Source organism: Cyprinodon tularosa, unplaced genomic scaffold (assembly GCF_016077235.1).
Source record: "Cyprinodon tularosa strain WSP-4 unplaced genomic scaffold, ASM1607723v1 ctg416, whole genome shotgun sequence".
NCBI classification, from domain to species: domain Eukaryota; kingdom Metazoa; phylum Chordata; class Actinopteri; order Cyprinodontiformes; family Cyprinodontidae; genus Cyprinodon; species Cyprinodon tularosa.
The window spans coordinates 469,775-489,357 of NW_024039137.1; the positions used below are offsets into that span (position 1 = coordinate 469,775).

The 19,583-nt window shown below is 36.5% G+C and overlaps 1 protein-coding gene across 1 annotated transcript in view; it reads right to left on the reverse strand.

Moving 5' to 3' along the window:
- Nucleotides 1-10,830: 10,830 nt before the first annotated feature.
- Nucleotides 10,831-19,583, reverse strand: part of ngfrb (nerve growth factor receptor b) — a 50,971-nt gene continuing 42,218 nt past the window's right edge. Inside the window, exons 5-6 of the mRNA XM_038298822.1 lie at nt 17,145-17,305; nt 10,831-15,055 (exon numbers count right to left, since the gene is read on the reverse strand). Of these exons, the coding sequence (XP_038154750.1) occupies nt 14,712-15,055; nt 17,145-17,305 (505 nt within the window). The 3' untranslated portion in view covers nt 10,831-14,711. The remainder of the gene's footprint in view (nt 15,056-17,144; nt 17,306-19,583) is intronic.

A 19,583-nucleotide genomic window follows, 5' to 3' on the forward strand; every position in this document is an offset into this window, starting at 1 on the left:
ATGTTTGTTTTCCCCTGATGTATCCTGGTTTTTGGTTTCCAGGATTTTGTTCTTGGATTTTGTTTCTATTACTTGTTTGATTTAATGAAACCTGCAAGAACTCAACTCTGCCTCCCTCATCTTTGCATTTGCTCCCTCAACCAACCTCTACCCCACCTTGACATTATGATGTCACAGACACTAAACAGAAACAAATAGTCAAAATGTCTAAATTATAATAGGCTTATCTGGATGAAGAGGAAAAATGGCTCTATTATAGGCTCAATAGTTTTTCCTCTCATCTCAGAGGGAAATAGACTGGACTCACCCTCTATCCCACTTTGCCTCTCTATCCACTCATCCATCCATTTGCTCATACAAGACAGATAATTTCATCAGTCTTCACTTAATTGTGTGGGTCGCAGGGAGAGCTTGGCTGTGTGTTTTAGCAAACAGAGGCTGGTGATAGAGGAGAGTTATGAGCAGAATAACAGAACAACGTCTGAAACCGCATCAATTCATTGTTTAGATTGACAGCTTAGGAGAAAATGGTTTAGATAATTTCTTTGAGAAATGAGTACAAGCAAAACACTACGCAGGTAGCTTAGAAACACCCATATTGACAGAATTGCATAACAGAATTTTTATTCAGTTTTTATGGATGGATGTATAGGAGGTGTGCTTTGAACTAGAGCCTTTGCTAATGCTCCCCAGGAACAGAAAAAGAGATAAAACTCAATGTATTGCTAGGAAACTTTCCTTGAATTGATCAGTACTAAAACTGTGGATGGATATATAAGGCAGGGAAACATTTTAAGCATGATAAATTCCTTGTGAAATGCAAAATGTCTATATTCTGCAAGATCAACAACAAAAGCTGTAAAAAAAAAAAAGCTGGAATGTATAGGATATGTAATAACATTCCTTTGTCCACCAAGGTTGGAGCGATCTGTCACTAAAGGAATTCTGCAGTTTTGCAACAGCTTCATGCATGGGTTGGGAGAAATGTGCTAGAGTGAACCTTTTATTATCAGGCTTCTCTTGGCTTCAGCCTGCATTGGGTTGAGCATGAGAAGGATGGAGTACCCAGAGAAGAAGCATGAATTTACTGGGAGAATATGCACAATTTCAGAAGAAAGACTCCAGAATCAAACCCAAAATATCCTTGCTGCAGGGCAGTAGTGTCCACAAATGTGCTATATTTCAGCCTCACTGTTATTGCTTCATGTAATGCGGTTCTCAATTGAATTCTTAAAGCTATATACTGTTAAAAAATTCAATTTCCTGTTTATTTTTGTATCGTTTTTTGATTAGTTTTTTTAATGCATTGGTGAATTAATCAGGAATTTGGTGTTTTTAGGTAAATGCAAATACTACCAAACAGAAATGCGGTCACCTCGATATGTTGGAAGTTTGCTATTTTCTTGTTCTGTAAAAAACATGTTTATTTTTATGATCTGATCCAAAAAAAAGAAGAAAATCACAGAACAGGTCTAATAAACAGTCTCCTGCTGATGTGTCAGGGGTTTTATATTTCAGACCCCACCTGCTTCACCCTTTCATGTTATGTTTACATAATAGGCTATTATTTGAAACTGACCCTCTAATCCACACCTATTTGTATCCAAGGTAGACAAATCCCTGCTTCATCTGTGATACCTTGTCAGAAAGAAACATTTGACCCAAGAGGATCAGTCACTTCTTCTTCTTTACCTAGCCGCCCAATAACAGCCCCTTTCAAATATCAGATCTTCTATTACACACTGGTGACACCAAAGTAGATAAGATTTCATCTGATATCATCTAAAGGGGACATAAAGCTACCTTTTATTTATCACCATCTACCAAGTTGATCACGGAGAGATCTTTTATTGGTTGCACAGAATAAAACACTGACTTGTGACCTTATTTCCAAAGAGGACCTTAGTACCTTACAGAATGTGAACTATAAAGACATATAAGACATGGTGAATGAAGCAGCATTGGAACTGGTTTCTGAAATGCTGATTTTGTTATTCAGGAAATGTAATTTCTGAAACATAGCTTTAAACTAAACTTTGGGTGAAACAGTTTGTCTCTTGTTGTTAAGATTTCCTATTTTTATTAATTCAAATCAGTGACTGCAAACCAACTGTTTTATTATCTGAACCTTCTGTTGTAGGTTGAAAATGCAGCCATGTAGTGCAAGGCAGGGTTGCAATGCACTGATGAATTATTGTAATTACCCTCAACGGAAATATAAACGCAACGATTTTGGTTTTGCTCCAATTTTTTATGAGATGAACTCAAAGATCTAAAACTGTTTCCACATACACAATATAGCAATTTCCCTCAAATATTGTTAACAGTCCAGTCTAAATCTGTGATAATGAGCACTTCTCCTTTGCTGAGATAATCCATCCTATCTCACAGGTGTACCATATCAAGATGCTGATTACACACCACGATTAGTGCTCAGGTGTGCCTTACACTGCCCACAATAAAGTTCCACTCTGAAAGGTACAGTTTTTTTTTTTTTTTTTTTTATGGGATGGGGGGTCTTGGTACTCAGAAAATAAGTCAGTATTTGGTGTGTCCACCTTTTGTCTCATGTGGGCAACACATCTCCTTCACATAGAGTTGATCAGGTTGTCAATTGTGGCCTGTGGAATGTTGGTGCACTCCTCTTCAATGGCTAAGCGAATTTGCTGGATATTGGCGGGAACCGGTGCAACCTGTCGATCTAAAGCATCCCAAACATGCTCAATGAGTAACATGTCCGGTGAGTATGCTGGTAATGCAAGAACTCGGATGTTTTCAGCTTCCAAGAATTGTGTAGAGATCCTTGCAACAGGAGGGCATGCATTATCCTGCTGCAATATGAGGTGATGTTTTTGGATGTATGGCACAACAATTGGCCTCAGGATCTTGTCATGGTATCATTCAAAATTAATAAAGAACAGTTTATTTCAGCATTAAAGGTTTAAAAAATGTTCCATACATTGGTTAGTAGTGATGGGAGTCTTTAAGGAGTCTATTAGGTGTCTTCCAGTGACAATATTTTGCCTTTATTGTCTTTAAATTAGCACTTCATATCCAATTGATCAACTAAACTCAATCTGACTTATTGCCTTTCACCGCCATAGGTCACTTCTGCACACATTCTCTTTCCATGTGAAGCTTTCCTTGTTAAAGACTCACTGCTGGGCAGCGGTTAGCTTGGCAATGTGTTTTCCATTTGAAGAAGGGGTCACTGACTAACTGATAATGGATGCCCTGGCTGTTATATAGTCTGCCTATGCAAATCTGATCTGAGCAAGTCAAGAAAGATCAAGGTGGAGCAAGACTTTTTGCACAGGTTAGAGATTATTGCATCACATTTATTTGCATGTGGAACTCGTAAAGCAGGTTTTAAGAGGATGTCCGTGAACAGTTTTGTTAGAGAAGTACAGAAAATTGTTTTCCTCCCTTCCTTCCTTCTTTTGCATGCGTTATTATGAAAGGTCCAATATTATGCTAAATGTCAAAATAAAAGAAGGTCCCAAGAGCATATTTTTGTTTTTTGTGCAGGAAAGTTTCTCTTAGATTAGGCAGAAACGTGTACTATAATTCACCCTTTTCAGTCCTCGTCTGGACCAGCTGTTTTTACTTTTCACTCCCTATCCTCCTGAAGGCCACACCTCGAAAACCCGTAACCAGGACACACTGCATGAAAAGTGAGATTTTCGTCCCCGTAAACCCCCGTAAACTCCTGCAGATCTGCCTGATTTTCGTCAGTTTTCGACAATTTGCAACCCGTGCTTGTCCGCGTTTGTCGTGCCACAAATTGTCGAAAACGTACCGTGACGTATGTGGAGAGCGATCAGCTGTACTAATGGCCATAATTAGCATATGAATGCAGCAAACCCGCGCGGCTGGCCAGGTCTGGCTTGAATAACCTTCTCAGTATTGGCTGAAACCACTATTCTCAAACAAATGAAATCGCTCGTGATTGGCAGCAAAACCACACGTGGCCACGCCAGGCTTTAATTTTCTTACTGAGTATTGGACGAACCACTTCTTTTTAAACAAGTAAAGTCGCTTGTGATTGGTTGGCAAATATATATATTTACATATATATATTTATTCATATATGTATGTATATATATATATATATATATATATTTATTCATTCATATATTTATTCATTCATATATTTATTCATTCATATATTTATTCATTCATATATTTATTCATTCATATGCTGTGTATTTATGTTATCCTACACTACTACACAATTATTATGCTACCATCAAGGACATGAATGAATTTATACAGGAAATGAAGATTTGCCAGGAAGCTGTTTATGCAAAGAAAGAGCTTTATTAAAACACACACAACTATATACAACGCGTATCCAAACACATGCGTTTCTAAAAATTACAACTCCATGAACGGTCCGTTTGCTTCCTCGGGGTTGGAGGTAACTGGCAGCATTCCCTCCGAGGCAGGTCCGATGTGCAGACGCCTACTGTGCGTGGCCCTGTACTTCGGCATCGCTTCTAACCGGGACTGCAGCTTAGCACAGAGTTCAGTGAGATCCGGCCTACGAAATGGCGGCGACCGTACAATCCATTCAGAGACATCGCCGACGACGCCATCTTCTTCGTCGGACATGAGGTCGACGGTGGCGGACTTCCAGAGTTCCACTTCCTCATCTGCTAGCACACTCTGCCTCGCCTTCAGCAGCTGAAAAAAAAACAATGAATCAGCGCACTGCATATGGACACAACACATCTATCAATGCACCTGAAAAATAGTCACCAAATAAAGTCTTACCCTCTTTCTTCTGGCCCGACTCCGAGCAGATAGCCTGGCAGCCTCCGCAGGCAGCGTGCTGGCTAGCAGCGTGTATCTGAAGCTCCTGCATACCGTCTCATAATACGTCTTACAGGCAGCTGGAAAACAATTAAATGAGAGTGGTATGAATGAAAAAAAAATCAAACGCAAGTCACAGTAACAAGGAAGGAGAAAACATTAAAACAAGTCACTTACACACAATGTCGTCTTTATCAACATCGTGCAAATCCGAGCAAATAGGAGGTCACCGCCTCATTGTGAGGCGACTGTAGTCTGTGAAAAAAAAAAAAGTACAGCATCCATGTCCTTTTACCGCAGAATGAAAGCATATTCTTTAAACCTTACCCCTGCTCCGGTTCATAGCGCCTGCAATTAGTCTCCGAGTTGTGAAGACGGTGTACTGGTTCCTGTGAATCACAAAAAATACACTTTAATAAAGCTTTAGGCTAGGCTGCTTTTAGCTTACCTAGCTAGGCTAGGTTGTCTTTAGCTTGCCTAGCTAGGCTGCTTTTAGCATAGCTACCAGTATCGAACATATATTTACCGCTAGCGTGGCATTGTGCACCCGTCTTCTCTTCCTCGAGTTCGTATATCCCGCAAAGTTGCTCGACTGGGTGGCCAGTTGTCCGGCTTTAGGGCGAACAGTCCGGATTTTCATTGCACTGTCCGGCGTCCGGCGCTGCACCCAGCCGGACGTGTATTTGTCCTCCTTTACCCCCAGATTCCACATCCTCCGCTCGTCACCGCCCACGTACGTCTTCTCCGTCCTTCACCGTCAAAATACGGAGCTGAGCTATTTTTTGCTCCCCTCCGGTCCGTCCAGATCAAGACCCGCTATTGCAATCGCACCAAACAGATAAAAGAATGTAGAGAAGACCCAGTTTGTCAAATTAAATTATAGTAAAAACAGATCGGTATCTAGAAATTAGAGCATAGTTTGTATATATTCCCAAAAACTAAGAGCAATTAATTAAATAATTGGATGCAGACTATTGGTGCTTCAACAGACCAGGAAGAAGTTGTGAGATTCTAGAGTGAATCTCACAACTTTAAAAGAAAATTCTAATTGCAGGAATGGATGAGATGATGAGTTTCGAAGCAGAGAATAAACAGAGTTCATACAAACTATGTATGATCCTAGTTATCCCTGTTACAAAAATCCACAACAGAAAGAAAATATTTGGGCAGAAACTGAACATCTGCTGGATGATGATGGGGATTTTTTTAATATGTCAGATTAAATTAAGCGTTCACAGGTTTTATACAGGAATGAGGAGCTCTAATTTAATGCTCTTTTAATGCTATTAGAAATAATTTTAATGCCATCAACAAGTATCATGTACACAAGTTATTAGTTTACATGAAATAAGGAGCTGTAAGCACAGTTCCATGACTCAAGTTTATACACATACATAAATATATCTCTATATCTATATATATATATATATATATATATATATATATATATATATATATATATATATAGATATGGATAGATAGAGAACATGGTGAAATCATCTTTACTCTCGACAGGCTGCAGCCATGTCATGAATTCCTCTTTTCCAGCCACTTTTTGCAGCTTGCATCGTCCTATTCTCTAGCTCTTTCTCGAGCTTCTTTTCCAAACAACTGCTTTATGATCAATTGCAGCAGTTCTGCACAAATTAATCGTGTTAAAAAATGGTCACTTTTTAAACACCACAATGTATTAAATAAATACAAATGCTGGGAACCAATTCTTTTTTACATTTCTTTAATATTTTGTTCTATTCAGCTACACAAGCATCCTCTTTAAACTACTAAGAATTGTGCTATAAATGTGACTTTACCCGATTCTTATGTACACCTTAGTAATTTATTGATATGCCGCACAATGTCCTCCTTTTTGGTGCTATAGAAATGGCCACCCCCCGCCATCTTGTCCTCTATGGACTGCAACCTGGAGTGCATCGAATTCTCCAGCTGAGTGAGCCGCTCATTCATGTCGGCAGTATGTTGGGCAAGCTGACGAGACAGTCCGCTGATAGCAATCAGCAGTTTCTTCTCGTCAGTCTGCGGGCTGGCCGAAAGTTGTGGACTAAGAGCAGTTGGAGGCGAGTTGAACGCGAGACGTCGTGCAGCCATTGTTCACGTAACAACAAAATACAAACACGGTAACTGGAGATGAAGTTCTTCTGAGTATAGTAACACAAACATGTCTGCTAATATGCTGGTCTCGCGAGAAGTCGTAGTGCACAAAAGCTCACACGTGATTGGACGATGGGGCCGAAGGCTCATCAGGCTCCTCCAATCACATACGACGTCATTGTTATACGGAAGGACTCGCGAGAAGAGCTCGCGTCGCTCCATTCTGGAAGGTGGCGGTAATGCACCTATAAATTGTTTGCAATTGCAATTGTTTGTCTCCATAAGATTGAATTTGAGCAGGTGGATATTAGAGATAATAAATGCAACAACAAGTTTTTGAATCAATATTCTATAAATAATATGTACCCAGGAAGAACAAAAAGCACAGCTCTCTTACAAAATTTTAAGAAATCTATGATAGTCAAAATTAGGACAAATTATTTGAAATTTCCAATTCCTCCTAAATATAAAGAATTACAATTTAAAATAATAAATAACATATATCCTTCAAATGAGTTTTTAAGAGAGAGATTTAAGTTTAATGCTGAGAATTGTGGCTTTTGTACAACTCAATTCGAAACAACTAAACATCTTTTTTTATGAATGTAAAGAAGTATTAAACTTATGGGATCAACTTTGAACCTTTCTGTCTTCTAAAACAATACATTTAGATTTTATTTCCTGGCAAAACATTCAATTCGGTTTATCCATTAAAGAAAAAAAATTTGGAATTTTTAATCAATATTCTAATAATTGTAACAAAGTATTATATCCATAAATGTCGCTATGCAAAATGCTCCCTCTCAATCTCTGCTCTCAAAAATGAACTTTCCCTTTTCAAAAGATGTCTGAGAAAGATGCAGAATTTAAATGCAATTAAATTGTTTGAGTTAATAGAAGAATTTCAGTTGATAGTCCCCACTGATTAATTTACTTTAACTACTATTATTATTTTATTTATTTTTATTTTATTTTATACTTTGTTCCAGCCTGTGCATTTAATTTTATTTTTCAAAAGCAGGAGTTGTGATATTTCTTATTGAATATTGACTTGTTATTTGAGATTGTTATTGTTTTCTTATATATTCAATAACAAAAAAAAAGTGGAAATCTAAAAAAAAAAATTAACCATTACAGCCAACTGATTCTGATTAAAACAAATTTTTGAAGTAAATTATTTTGTGTATTTTTTTTACATAACATTTGCATACACAGTAATCTAGCGTACTTTGATTAAATAAATCAATTCAAGCTAAAATGTAAGAGTCTATAATTAGGCTATACTGAGCCTGATCTATTTCTACCATCTATTTGGGGGATATTTATTGCCACACTTTGGGCCACTTAAAACCAATTTAGCATGCTGACCTATGACCTTATGACCACAGTGTACCAATCTTCTGATGGCTACTTCCAACAGGATAATGTGCCATGTTATAAAGTGAATCATCTCAGAATTATTTCTTGAAACTTTTCCACTTAAGTAATTGTGAATTGAGCATATTGACAGACAACATTTTATTTTTTATCTTAAATGCAAATTTAAAAAAAAAAAAATTACTGCTCTAAATGTATTGCTCTGTCAGCTAAAGATCTGTTTTGGTCTCTATACTTTAATTAAATAAATCAATTCAAGCTAAAATGTAAGAGGCTATACCTGATCTCTTTGTATCAGAGATTTTCTTACCCAGGGTTGCATTTGTATAGCTCACAGCATGTTCATTTACATGTTAAAGCCTCCCCTAGAATTCCATGGGGGGGAGGCATGGGGGGAACACTGCCTAAGAAATTCCACGTCAATTTCTGACAATTTACGGGAGTTTTCGGCGAAGCCTGCAAATTGCCGTAAACTGCCGCTAACCTGAAGTTCCACAACAATCTACAGTGCCGTATATTGACGAAAATCCCACTTTTCATGCAGTGACAACCAGTCAAAGTTCATAAAGATAGAGCCTCGAAACACAGAATATTACATTAGATGAAGACCAGAGCTTAACTGGTGGACTTTAGAGCAGACTGCTCTAGACAGATTATTTCCCCTTATGACATCATAAAGGGCATGCTTTTCAAACAGAGCATTTGAGCACATTAGCTAAGAGTTAGAGAAAGGAAGTGAGTTATTTTCATTTTTGACTCTTACACACAGTCTTCAGGACACATATTAATGTTACAAACTGTTTATAAAGTGAATTTTGCATAATATTCAACCTTTAAAGGCTGCCAGTCTCTATAAAGTTTTCTGTATATATGCCATAAATTCATAGTGATTTATTTTATTTTGATATGCATGATTAAAGCAAAGCAGTGAAAACTAAGTAAAGTTGAATCTGGAGAAGCTTCGATATTTCACATAAATATCGTGAGGTAAACCTGTAAAATACTTTAACATCCCATAGGATAAGTTGCACCTAACTTTCTTATTTCCGGGCCAAAACAAAGACTATGAAACATTTCTTATAACAATTCTTGTTCTTTAAAACTGTGATTAACTTGTTTTTCTCTTACCTTTTCCACTCGTTTTGGATCCGGGGAGGTAAATCATTACAATACATGACTTTTTTATGTTTTTATGCTAAAAAAAAGATCATATTTTCAATTCACCCCAAATCACATGGTTTGTTTTTGTATTATGTTAATTTGTCCATAAAATGAAGCCATGTTGACTATTTCATCAAGATCTTTATATCAATAAATCATTATGTATATACTGTCAAGTTTTAGTTATTTTAGATGCATTTAAAGAGATCTTAACTTTTTTTATATTTTTAGAAAGCATAAGTTAAAAATCATTGTAAAAAAATTATATGCTTTAATTATTGCTCACAGTATAATTCTTACCTTTATAACACAACCACCAACGAAAGCCCAGTGACGCCTCAATATGAAAACAGCATGTGCCTTTTCATGCACCATTTATTTTCCGTTTCATTCACCAGGCAGAGGAAACAGTGCTGACAGCCTGTTATGATAGTGTAGTGTTACCATTTACAACACGTTGTGCCATATTTCATGCAATTAGTTTGCGTAAGCTGAGAAAAAAAAATAACCCATTTTGCTTTGGTCTCCTCCTACCCACAAACCACATAATGTGTTATTCTCCTAAACCCTTCAATAATTAAGCTTTTTTTTATGTTTGTTAGAAATAAACTGAAGGAATATGCGTAGACCTGTTCAGTCCTGAATAATGGTTTCACAAATCAAACTTTGTTGTCAATAAAACTATATAGAAAAGGGATTTGATGTTTATAACCAATTATATAAAGAAAAAAAAAAGGTAAATAAAAAGTGAAATGCATTTTGAGCTTAAGTTAATTTTAATTTTTTTTTTTTTTTTGGTCATAAAAAAAAGAGAAATTCTTGATTTCTCTTTTTTTCCTTCAAGAAAATTTACCGTATATGAAAACAATTTATCATATCATTATGGAAATCTCAATCAAATAATTAAACATGTATGCCAAAAAAATGAGAAGCCAGCAGCTAAACTTCAGTTTAGGTTGGAATAACTACGGTAGTTGGATTTCCAAGTTGGATCTTCATACTTGCAGTGTAGGAAGAAAATGACTGCAATGCTTAAAACAATTTATAGTTGCAAGTATTAATGGTTAATTCTGATTTATGAATAAAACTGCAAATTATTTGGTAATTTATCTCCATACCATAATGCCTCAAGTGTTGCATTGTTGGCTTGTACTGCAGTAATTAGCATCACATGTAAATCCATTCAGTTTTTCAAATAGCTGCTAGAACATGCTTAACATCCCCCCCAAAAAATCTTAATAACAACTGAGTTTTGTTTAACGATTTTTACAGTGTATTTTAATTACTCTTACATTTTTTAGTTTTTTTATTTAATCAACGTGCCAAGCTAATAAAGCTTATTTATATTGTTGAATAAATAACGAAAACTGGTGAGTTAATGAGCTTTATTTACTGCTTGCCTACAGTAATAGCGCTGAAAGTAAATTCACATTCAATATAAGACTTTATATGTATAAGTATTAGTACATGGAACATTCACTGTTTATGTACAATTCAGTCCTGGTTTCCCATTATTGTTTCCTAAGACAGGGTTTTCTCACTAAATACACACCAAAAACAAGGTTTTTCATTCTTACACTCTCACCCAAACCTATCTATAACTCCCTTTTTGCATAATTAAGCTATAGTTTGTGCCTCAAGTGCAACGTAATTACATTCACCTTCTACTGTTTCTAGTGTGTTTAGCCAGAAAGAGAAATTATTTCTATTGTTTGAGATTAAAAAAATTAATAATAATCTAAATTCACATATAAAGTACAGATAATCCAGAGTCAGGATGCGGCCTTTAAGTCTGATAAATCCATTATGAATATAAAAAACTAAAACACAGATACCTCTTAATAGAACAATCTCTGGATTTTCTTCTATCTAATCTGGGACTTAAACTTTGAAGAAGATCTAAAAAACACGGTTGCTGGTGGAAATGTTCCAGATAATCTGATCTGGGAATGTTTTAGCATTTATTCTCTAATCTGTAATATTTTTATTAATGAAGAAGGTTGTCTGCTATAGCTTATTATATTGTACATATTAATACTACCATGCAAATATTAAAACTGTAAACCTTTGCGAATTACCTGATCCACAAATATGATGGACAATTTTGATTTGACTTAAAAAGAAAGAAATTTGTCTTTAATTTATAAATTTTGTTTAATTATTAGCAAACTAGCTTACAGCTTGCTAAATTAGAATAAAGATTTCACATCTCTGCTCCATGCAGTTACACAAACGAACTTCTAATGGCTGATTTTAAATTGGTAATTATTGTGTATGCCTTTACTCTCACAACTGAATGACTACTAAAAGAAATGTAAAATATGGCACTAATGGGTTTGTACAAACATGCTTAAATTAGCCTTTTATTAAAAGAAAAAAAAACGTGCTCTTGTTTGTTGAAATTATATTAGGTGTCATAAAATTTGGTAAACCACTTCTACTTAGATGCACTTGCTAATCCCCCAAATAACTGAGAATTTATTTTCGAATTCTTCCTTCCTCAAGCCTTTGAAACAGCTGATTACAATAATTATAATTAAAGCTCCATTCCTTTATGTTTAAATCAAACATAAACTGTAATAGAGTAAGCAATGTTTACATTTTTACTGTATAGCGGCAACTACAAGAATTTAACTAAACTAAACTAAGGAATAAATGCTAATTATTTACAAGCTGAAGAAAAAAAAAAAGCTCATTACACTTACAAATTCCTAAAATCAACAAATGTACAACATCAACATTCACCTGAAGTTCCCAGGCACTTGTGATGCATAGAAAACATGAATAATTACACATTTAAGTGCTACAATCAAACAGAAATGTAATACCATTTGAAATTGCTTGTTAGGAATCAAACAACCTTTGGAGTACTAGGAGTAGTAACAATACCTTCATACAAAGTAATACAACAGCATTATGCTCAGTATTCTAGTGAATAATAGGAATCTGTGCTTCATTGTAACAGATCAAGATGGAGAGTTGGGTCAGTTAGCCGTGTTGCTTGTATCTTCTGATGTTTTCCTCATACAGGCAGTGAACAAAAAATGTAGGTCCAAATTGCCCTCAACAAAAAAACACTATTTACAAAAATAAAACGTCACATTAGATGAAAAAAATATTCCCACAAATTCAAATTAAGAGACTACAATGCAATGTAAAAACAGTCTGCATGCTTTCACCTGAAAGAGCTGATTAACGTTTATACCTGGGTTTTACCTTTGCATTGATTGAAGTAATCTGAAACGTCTCCATTTCTCATACATCCTGTGACTTTTGTCTCAGCTAGTTTGCCTTTTATTTGGCAGTCATTGTTGCAAACAAAGAGGAAACAAAACTCCACTCTCCTATTTAGCTTTTTTCTACAGACCAGTTTCTACGTCCAATTCGTCCGTTAGAAGGATTGTCCATTGCAAGAATAATGACATATTTAGTCATCCTAAAGCAAATGTATTCAGTTGTTGACTGTTTAAGAGTTGAGCTCTAATTCCCTGAGAATTTTGGACACAAAAAGTTTGATGGTCGTAGTTTCACATGTTAAAGAGTTTTATGGTAACAGGGTTTAAAGGATTTTACCTAATAATCCAAGTGTTTTAATAGTTCACAACGAGATTAACAATGAAAGAGAGAATGTCCCGGTTGCTGCACCTCAGTTACTCATCTTATATGATATAATCAGGGCAGAGTGCTCTCCAGATAGCATGACATTCAAAGCAAAGCACTACGTTCCAGAAGCACAACTTTTTCTCTAAGTTTCGACTGCAGTTAATTCAGTCACTGAATAACTGACAGGAAATACCAAAACAAAGGAAACAGGCCACCATGAGCTTCAGCTTCTTCATAAGAAGACATTGTCAGCCAAAACAGGATTTAAATGTTCTACAGACTAAAGCTGTATGTGTTGAGTCAGCTAGGAGTTAACAAGAAATGAAAACTTTATTTTTTTTTATGCGAGTTACAAAGTACTTAGAATAATAACTTAGCTTACTTACCCAAGTTAAGCACTTTAATTCATTTTTGCATTTTCCTTATATAGTGTGTTTGCTGTAATACATCATGTTGCCCAAAAAAAGTCAAATCAAATTGCCACAAATATCAACATTAAACAGTATATGGTCCCATCAAGAGAGTCTGCCATTGCCTTATATGTGGCAGAATTGAGAGTTTTGTTTCTGTTTCTCTCATACATTTAGATGCAAATGCACAAAAAAATATGATTGTGTGTTTGTTCAGCACACTACATGCATGCAGAGCTACGGACGGTACAGTAGGTGTTTATGAATGTCAACTAAATCTATGCCTACATTAGTAGTCTACTTGTTTACGATGTAAATATAGTATGCAGGATTTCTACACGTTTTGTACCATTTTTAGGGTAATGAGTTATTTGAGTAATTGAGATACTTGAGTCATGTTTCACTGGCTAAAAACCTGGGCCTACAATCACAGGTTGCAACTAGCACTTTTTATAGCACTAGATGAAAAATAAAAACAAAACAAAAACAAGAATATCCACATGCACTGCTACTAATGAGGGAGGGAAGGGATGGGTTCCATTTTCACCTCCTTAGGCTGTCATATTTGCACGTATCCAAAGACTTACAAGAATGACAACCTCATCCAGTAAAAGAAACCAACTCAGTTGTAACAGACGCAAGCCATTTGTCAAATTAAATTTTAAAGGTCTGACATGGCATGTAAATAATGTCACTGAGCAGGTCAGGTCTGGAAACACTTCTGCTTCTTTGGTTACGTGGATGTAGTAGAACATAGAGTAAACAGTGGCAGGGCCAGAGAGATAGAGGATAAGGCAGAAGGAAGCTAACACAAGGTTGTCCACGGAAATTTGCGTTCAGAGCACACAACAGCTCGACACTGTGTTTGGTTAGAGGATTTTATGCTAGGTGTCACCAGCAGTCCAATTGAATTGCACTTTTTCAACTTTCAAATTGATTTCATTTTCCATTTGGTTTAACAGTTCAAATAATTAACCTAATTAAACATATTCTTGCAATTAACGGGTGGACTTGGGTGGAATTGTTTTTTGATATATTCGTTATGTTGTGTGTTTTATATAAAACATTCTTTTTGATAAATATAATTTTAGGGATTTCTTGGATCATATCATGAAGACATAATATCAAGCAACTGTTTCAGGGGTTAATGTGTGGAATAATCTAGGACACTGTTTTTGAAGTACTTAAACATTAAGGTTCAGGTGTTAAGTTTTTGCTGAAAGTTATGCAGAAAAGTTAAACCACGGAAGTAGCAGTCGGCTTTGTACCACCAGGGCTGAGGACCAGACTTTGAGCAACATCCTCGCGGTTGATCTTGCGAAGCGCTGTGCACAAAGCCTCGATGCTTGCACAGTCCTTCCTTGCCCAATCAGACAGGAGCGCTCGGACCGGATGCTCCTCCTGCTGAAAGGTCGCGATCCGCTCCTCCTCGTATCCGAGGAGACCTGCCAGGTTGCACCAGTCACTGTCCTGCATGTGATCAGAGTTTCCTCCTTCATTGCCTCGGGAAAGCAGCTTCTCCACGTTCTCTCTGGTGTGAAGAGGAAGGAGCAGACAAGGTTCTTCATCGATAGTCACAACTGTAAGGAAAAATTTGAAATATTTTATTTAATTAGAATGAATTACTTGCATAAACTTACAGATAGTTATTTTCTAATTCTCTATGGTTTATACAAAAAGCGGGGATCCAATACAAAGTGTTGGATCAAAGACCTATTCAAGCCAGAACTTCAATGCAGATCCAGATACCTGGATTTAGGGAACAGGGTCGTGAGTGGTTTTTGCACACAAAATTTATAAATATTATGGTTTATTTTTGCTTAATAGTCTAGCACTGTGTAGTATAAACCAGTGGTTTGCAAGTCTAGTTCTCATCAGCAACTACCCTTAAACTTTTAGATGAATCCCTTGAACACCAGAATCAAAATCTTGAATTGTATCATCGGCTCTTAGTCATTAGTCATAAGTTGGGGAGTGGCGGGCTAATGTTCTTAGAGAGGTTCTTAGTTCAAGCCCCACAGACTGCCACTCTGGCTCCTTGAGCAAGACCCTTTACCCCCACTCTGCTCCCCGGGTGCCGCACAGTGGCAGCCCACTGCTCCCAGAGGAGATGGGTCAAATGCAAAGGTGAATTTCTCCAGTGTGAGATTAATAAAGTGGGCTATGCAGGTCCACATGGCCTGATAACGAGCCAATTCATTTAATTTGATTGTTAGAGAAGTGATACCTCTATAGGTTGGATGATAGCAGTGCTTAATGACTGCACTTGGGCACCTGTGTGATAACCCATTTACATGGCCAGTTTGAAAAATAATCACCCTTTACCCTTTCATCCTACATCATTTATAATGAAAGATGAGGAATGGTGATAACCAGACAATCAGTCCAAAAAAATCTCAGATCTCTCTGTGCAAAGAAACACACTAAGGTGTATGCATTACTGTATTTGAAGTGAGCCTCATTTCCTCTCAGCTCATTATTGAAGACAGCTATTAGAAGTTAACATAGGGCAGAAAAACACACAGGAGTTACAATAAGAAGTCCTTATGTTTGTGATAGATAAGAAATTTAACGGCCTTGAGCAGCTAAATGTTTTGAGTCACATTTTGTTTAGAACATCCAAAATACACAAATTTTAGATTATGTGTTCTCAGAAGCATGTAATTGCTAAGAACTGATGACCTTTCAAAAATCTTTTATTTTTTTTTTTTTTTACCACATAAGAGTGACTCTCTGACTCTGCTTTGAGCTCAACTGAGAAGCCTGAGGTGAAACATTTTGGAGGATGTAATTTTCTCTTAAACACACACTGAAGGTTTTATGAAAATAATTTCCAATCATTTTTTTCAAATATTGAGATAGCCCGCTGTAAAACAGTGACGTTAAGTCAAAAATAGCAGATATAAATATCAGAGGCCCTTAACTAAAAGAGGGAGAAAATTCCCCAAAAAACAACCAAATCACTGTTAGATGCATGAAACAGTCAAAGCGAGTTGAAATGCTTGCTTAAAGGGGTTTTGCTAAGTAATGAGAATGCAAAACATTTTCATTTTTACTTAAGGCTGTTTTTTTTCTAGCTCTTTTATAAAAATACAACAAATATCTTAAATAAAAGAATGCAAAAGACAGACAGACAGACAGACAGACAGACAGACACACAGACAGATTCTATTTTGTCATTTTGGACACACAAGTGTAAATAAAAATATTTTTTCCATTTTATTATTGTTTTGCATTCAGCTGTTTAGAATTACATTTTGTGAACTGATTCTGAATGATGTTTCCTGTATCTAAAAATCTAAGAAACAGCTTTGGTACTATTTGTAGAGGGTTTTTTTTTTTTTGCTTTCTTTAATGTTTTACAGGTGGTAAAATATGCAGTAACAGTCATACATTTTTTCAACATGAATTAAGCAGCAGTGAGCACAGTCCAAAAAACCTAACTCCTAAACCCTGCAGTTTTGTGGACCTTGTCCTCTGAGTTGCTAGTTTCAAAGGTCATTGTCAACATGTAACTGAAGGTCTAAGATGCTTCATTCCTGAAGGGGAATATTTCTTTAAACTTACTAAGTGGAACAATATAGAGAAAAACTGAAACATTTAAAGGAAAAAAAATACATATATGCACTTATATCCTCGTATTGGTGAGCATTTCAAAAGTGAATTTACCAGTTTGTGACTGAGTCTGGCCCTGCTGCTCTTGCAGACTTTGGCTGTCGACAGAAATACCACTATCACTGTGGAGCTTCTCTCCCTCCGGTGACGGAGTCTGGTTGGTGTTGGTCGTGCAGTTGTTGGCTCCTTGCTTGTTCTGCTTACAGCTGTTCCACCTGATGAGAATAAGTAGAAACAAAAGGGTAACAATAACCATTGTATTTTGGGAGATAGTCCTATCAGGGGTTATTTATGCATGAATGGGAAGAACATGCAAACTTGCAGAAAGGCACCATGTCGGGATTCAACCGATGACCCTCTTGCTGCAAGAAACCCCATCTGACAACTACACAACTATTCAGGACTGTTACTATGGTCTAGACCAGCGGTAACCAATGAAAAATCAGCGGGGTGTGAAATAAAGAAAATCATCAACCAGTAACGTTTTTCATTATAATCTGTTACTTTGAACAGAATTTAACAAAAATGAGGATTTTATGCATCCATGTTATATATTGACTTAAAAGAAAAATGTTAAAATTTCAATTTGAAAATCTAATGTGTTTTTTGAAGTAAAGAACAACAATCGTTCAGTGTGGCAGTGACGTGCGGTGAGGTTCATAGCTGGTGAGGCACTGACGTCATCAGAATCAGATTTGCAAATAGATGCATAGATTGACAGCAGTTTACAGGTTATGTTTCACTTCTGCATCCTTACACATACAAACTGTAGCTCACAAAACACACATTTCCTTAAAAAACAAAACAAAATAAACGTTATTACTGTCTTACCTTTACTTATAAATGAATAGAAGTCCTCCTTATCTTCCTTCAGTTTTAAAAGTCTCTCTGTCTCAATGGAGATCACTGCCAGGGAAGAAAGCCTTCCTTGATCCGTCCTGTTCCTGCCTTATGTTTTCAGTCTCTTGAGCACCCCCTGCCATGAGGCAAGAGAACTGCCTGCCTCACCTCGAACTTGTTCTCTGCCGTTTATAATCGCTCATTACACGAAACACGTTACACAAACACAGTTGGTGACAAAAAGCTCAGTACATTATATACATAAGCCAAATTATTAGAAATAAGTTCACATATTACATTTGTTTAAACCATTTTATTGACGCCGTACAGCAACATGCTCTCTCCGCTTTGCAGCCAGCGCAGAGCCAGGGGTTGCGCAATCCAAGGTGAGGCAGAGCTCGCTGCTGCCTCACCGGCATCGCTTCCAAGCATTTGAATGGGAAAATAAGAAAATTCAGCGATTTTGAACAAATAAAAATCGAAATTGGTGAAGCTACATGAAAAATGAATATTTTTTAGTACAAACCACCGGATGAATATAACAATTTAAATTACTTTATGATTATATATTTTCTTTCTTTCCATGATGGCTGGTGAGGCACTGCCTCACCTGCCTCCCCTGACCGCACGTCACTGCAGTGTGGTATATAGACAATTTCCTGATTGACTCATCTATATCTAGTTTTCACTAGATATAGATGAAACCAATTTTAATAATTACTTTAAACAGAATTTAACACTGAACTGCTTTAGCTGACCTGTGAGACTTTAAACCTGGGTTTGAATGGTGATAAAGACATTCCAAAGCACATTTTCATTTTGAGCCCGGATCGATATTTTCTTTTGATTCTGTTTATGGTGGAGAATCCTGCTTCACAGCAGCAGGTTGAACCAAACATACTAAAAATGTGCATGGTCATCTTTGAGCACACCATTTCACTTTTCTGTCACTAGTTCACCGCGCTTCTTCCAGCAATCTACACTTTCTTTCACATTTTTTCATCATCGTTACCCACCAGCCGGCTTGCCATTGATTTGCCTGTTGTGTCTAAAAGTAGCTAGTGGCAAAAGCTCAGACTGACACATCTCATTGGCTAATATGCATCACATGCAGCCTTGTTCCCGAGGGCTTTAACGTACAAACAGGAGAAGCGGCACAAGTGAAGTTATACACTACCATCTGACAACATTCAGTGATTTATAAATGTTTTAAATCAGGTTGGGTCCGGAATAGCAAGCAGGTGGGTCCGGATCTGGACCGCGGTCCGCTAATCCGTGACCTCTGGTCTAGACTGTTAAAGCAATGAACTTGTTAGGAGCTGAATTGTTCACAATCTCCCATTTCTTTTCTTGGTTTCTTCCAAAATACTAAAAGCAATGCAACATTAATATAACTATTACAATATTAATGTCTAAAACATGTTGTGCATACATCATTTATGGAAAAAATGGATTAGAGGACCATAATGTGACCCATAAAACAAGAACACTACTCTAATATTGAAAAGCAGCCGCAGGTGATTCATTAAATATAAAAATATGGCAAAGAAAGAGAAAGCCAAAACCATGACAACCATATATTATATCCAGGATGTAAACAGATATCAATTTATCATTGAACTTTTATTTGTAGCATCACAAATACATAGATTA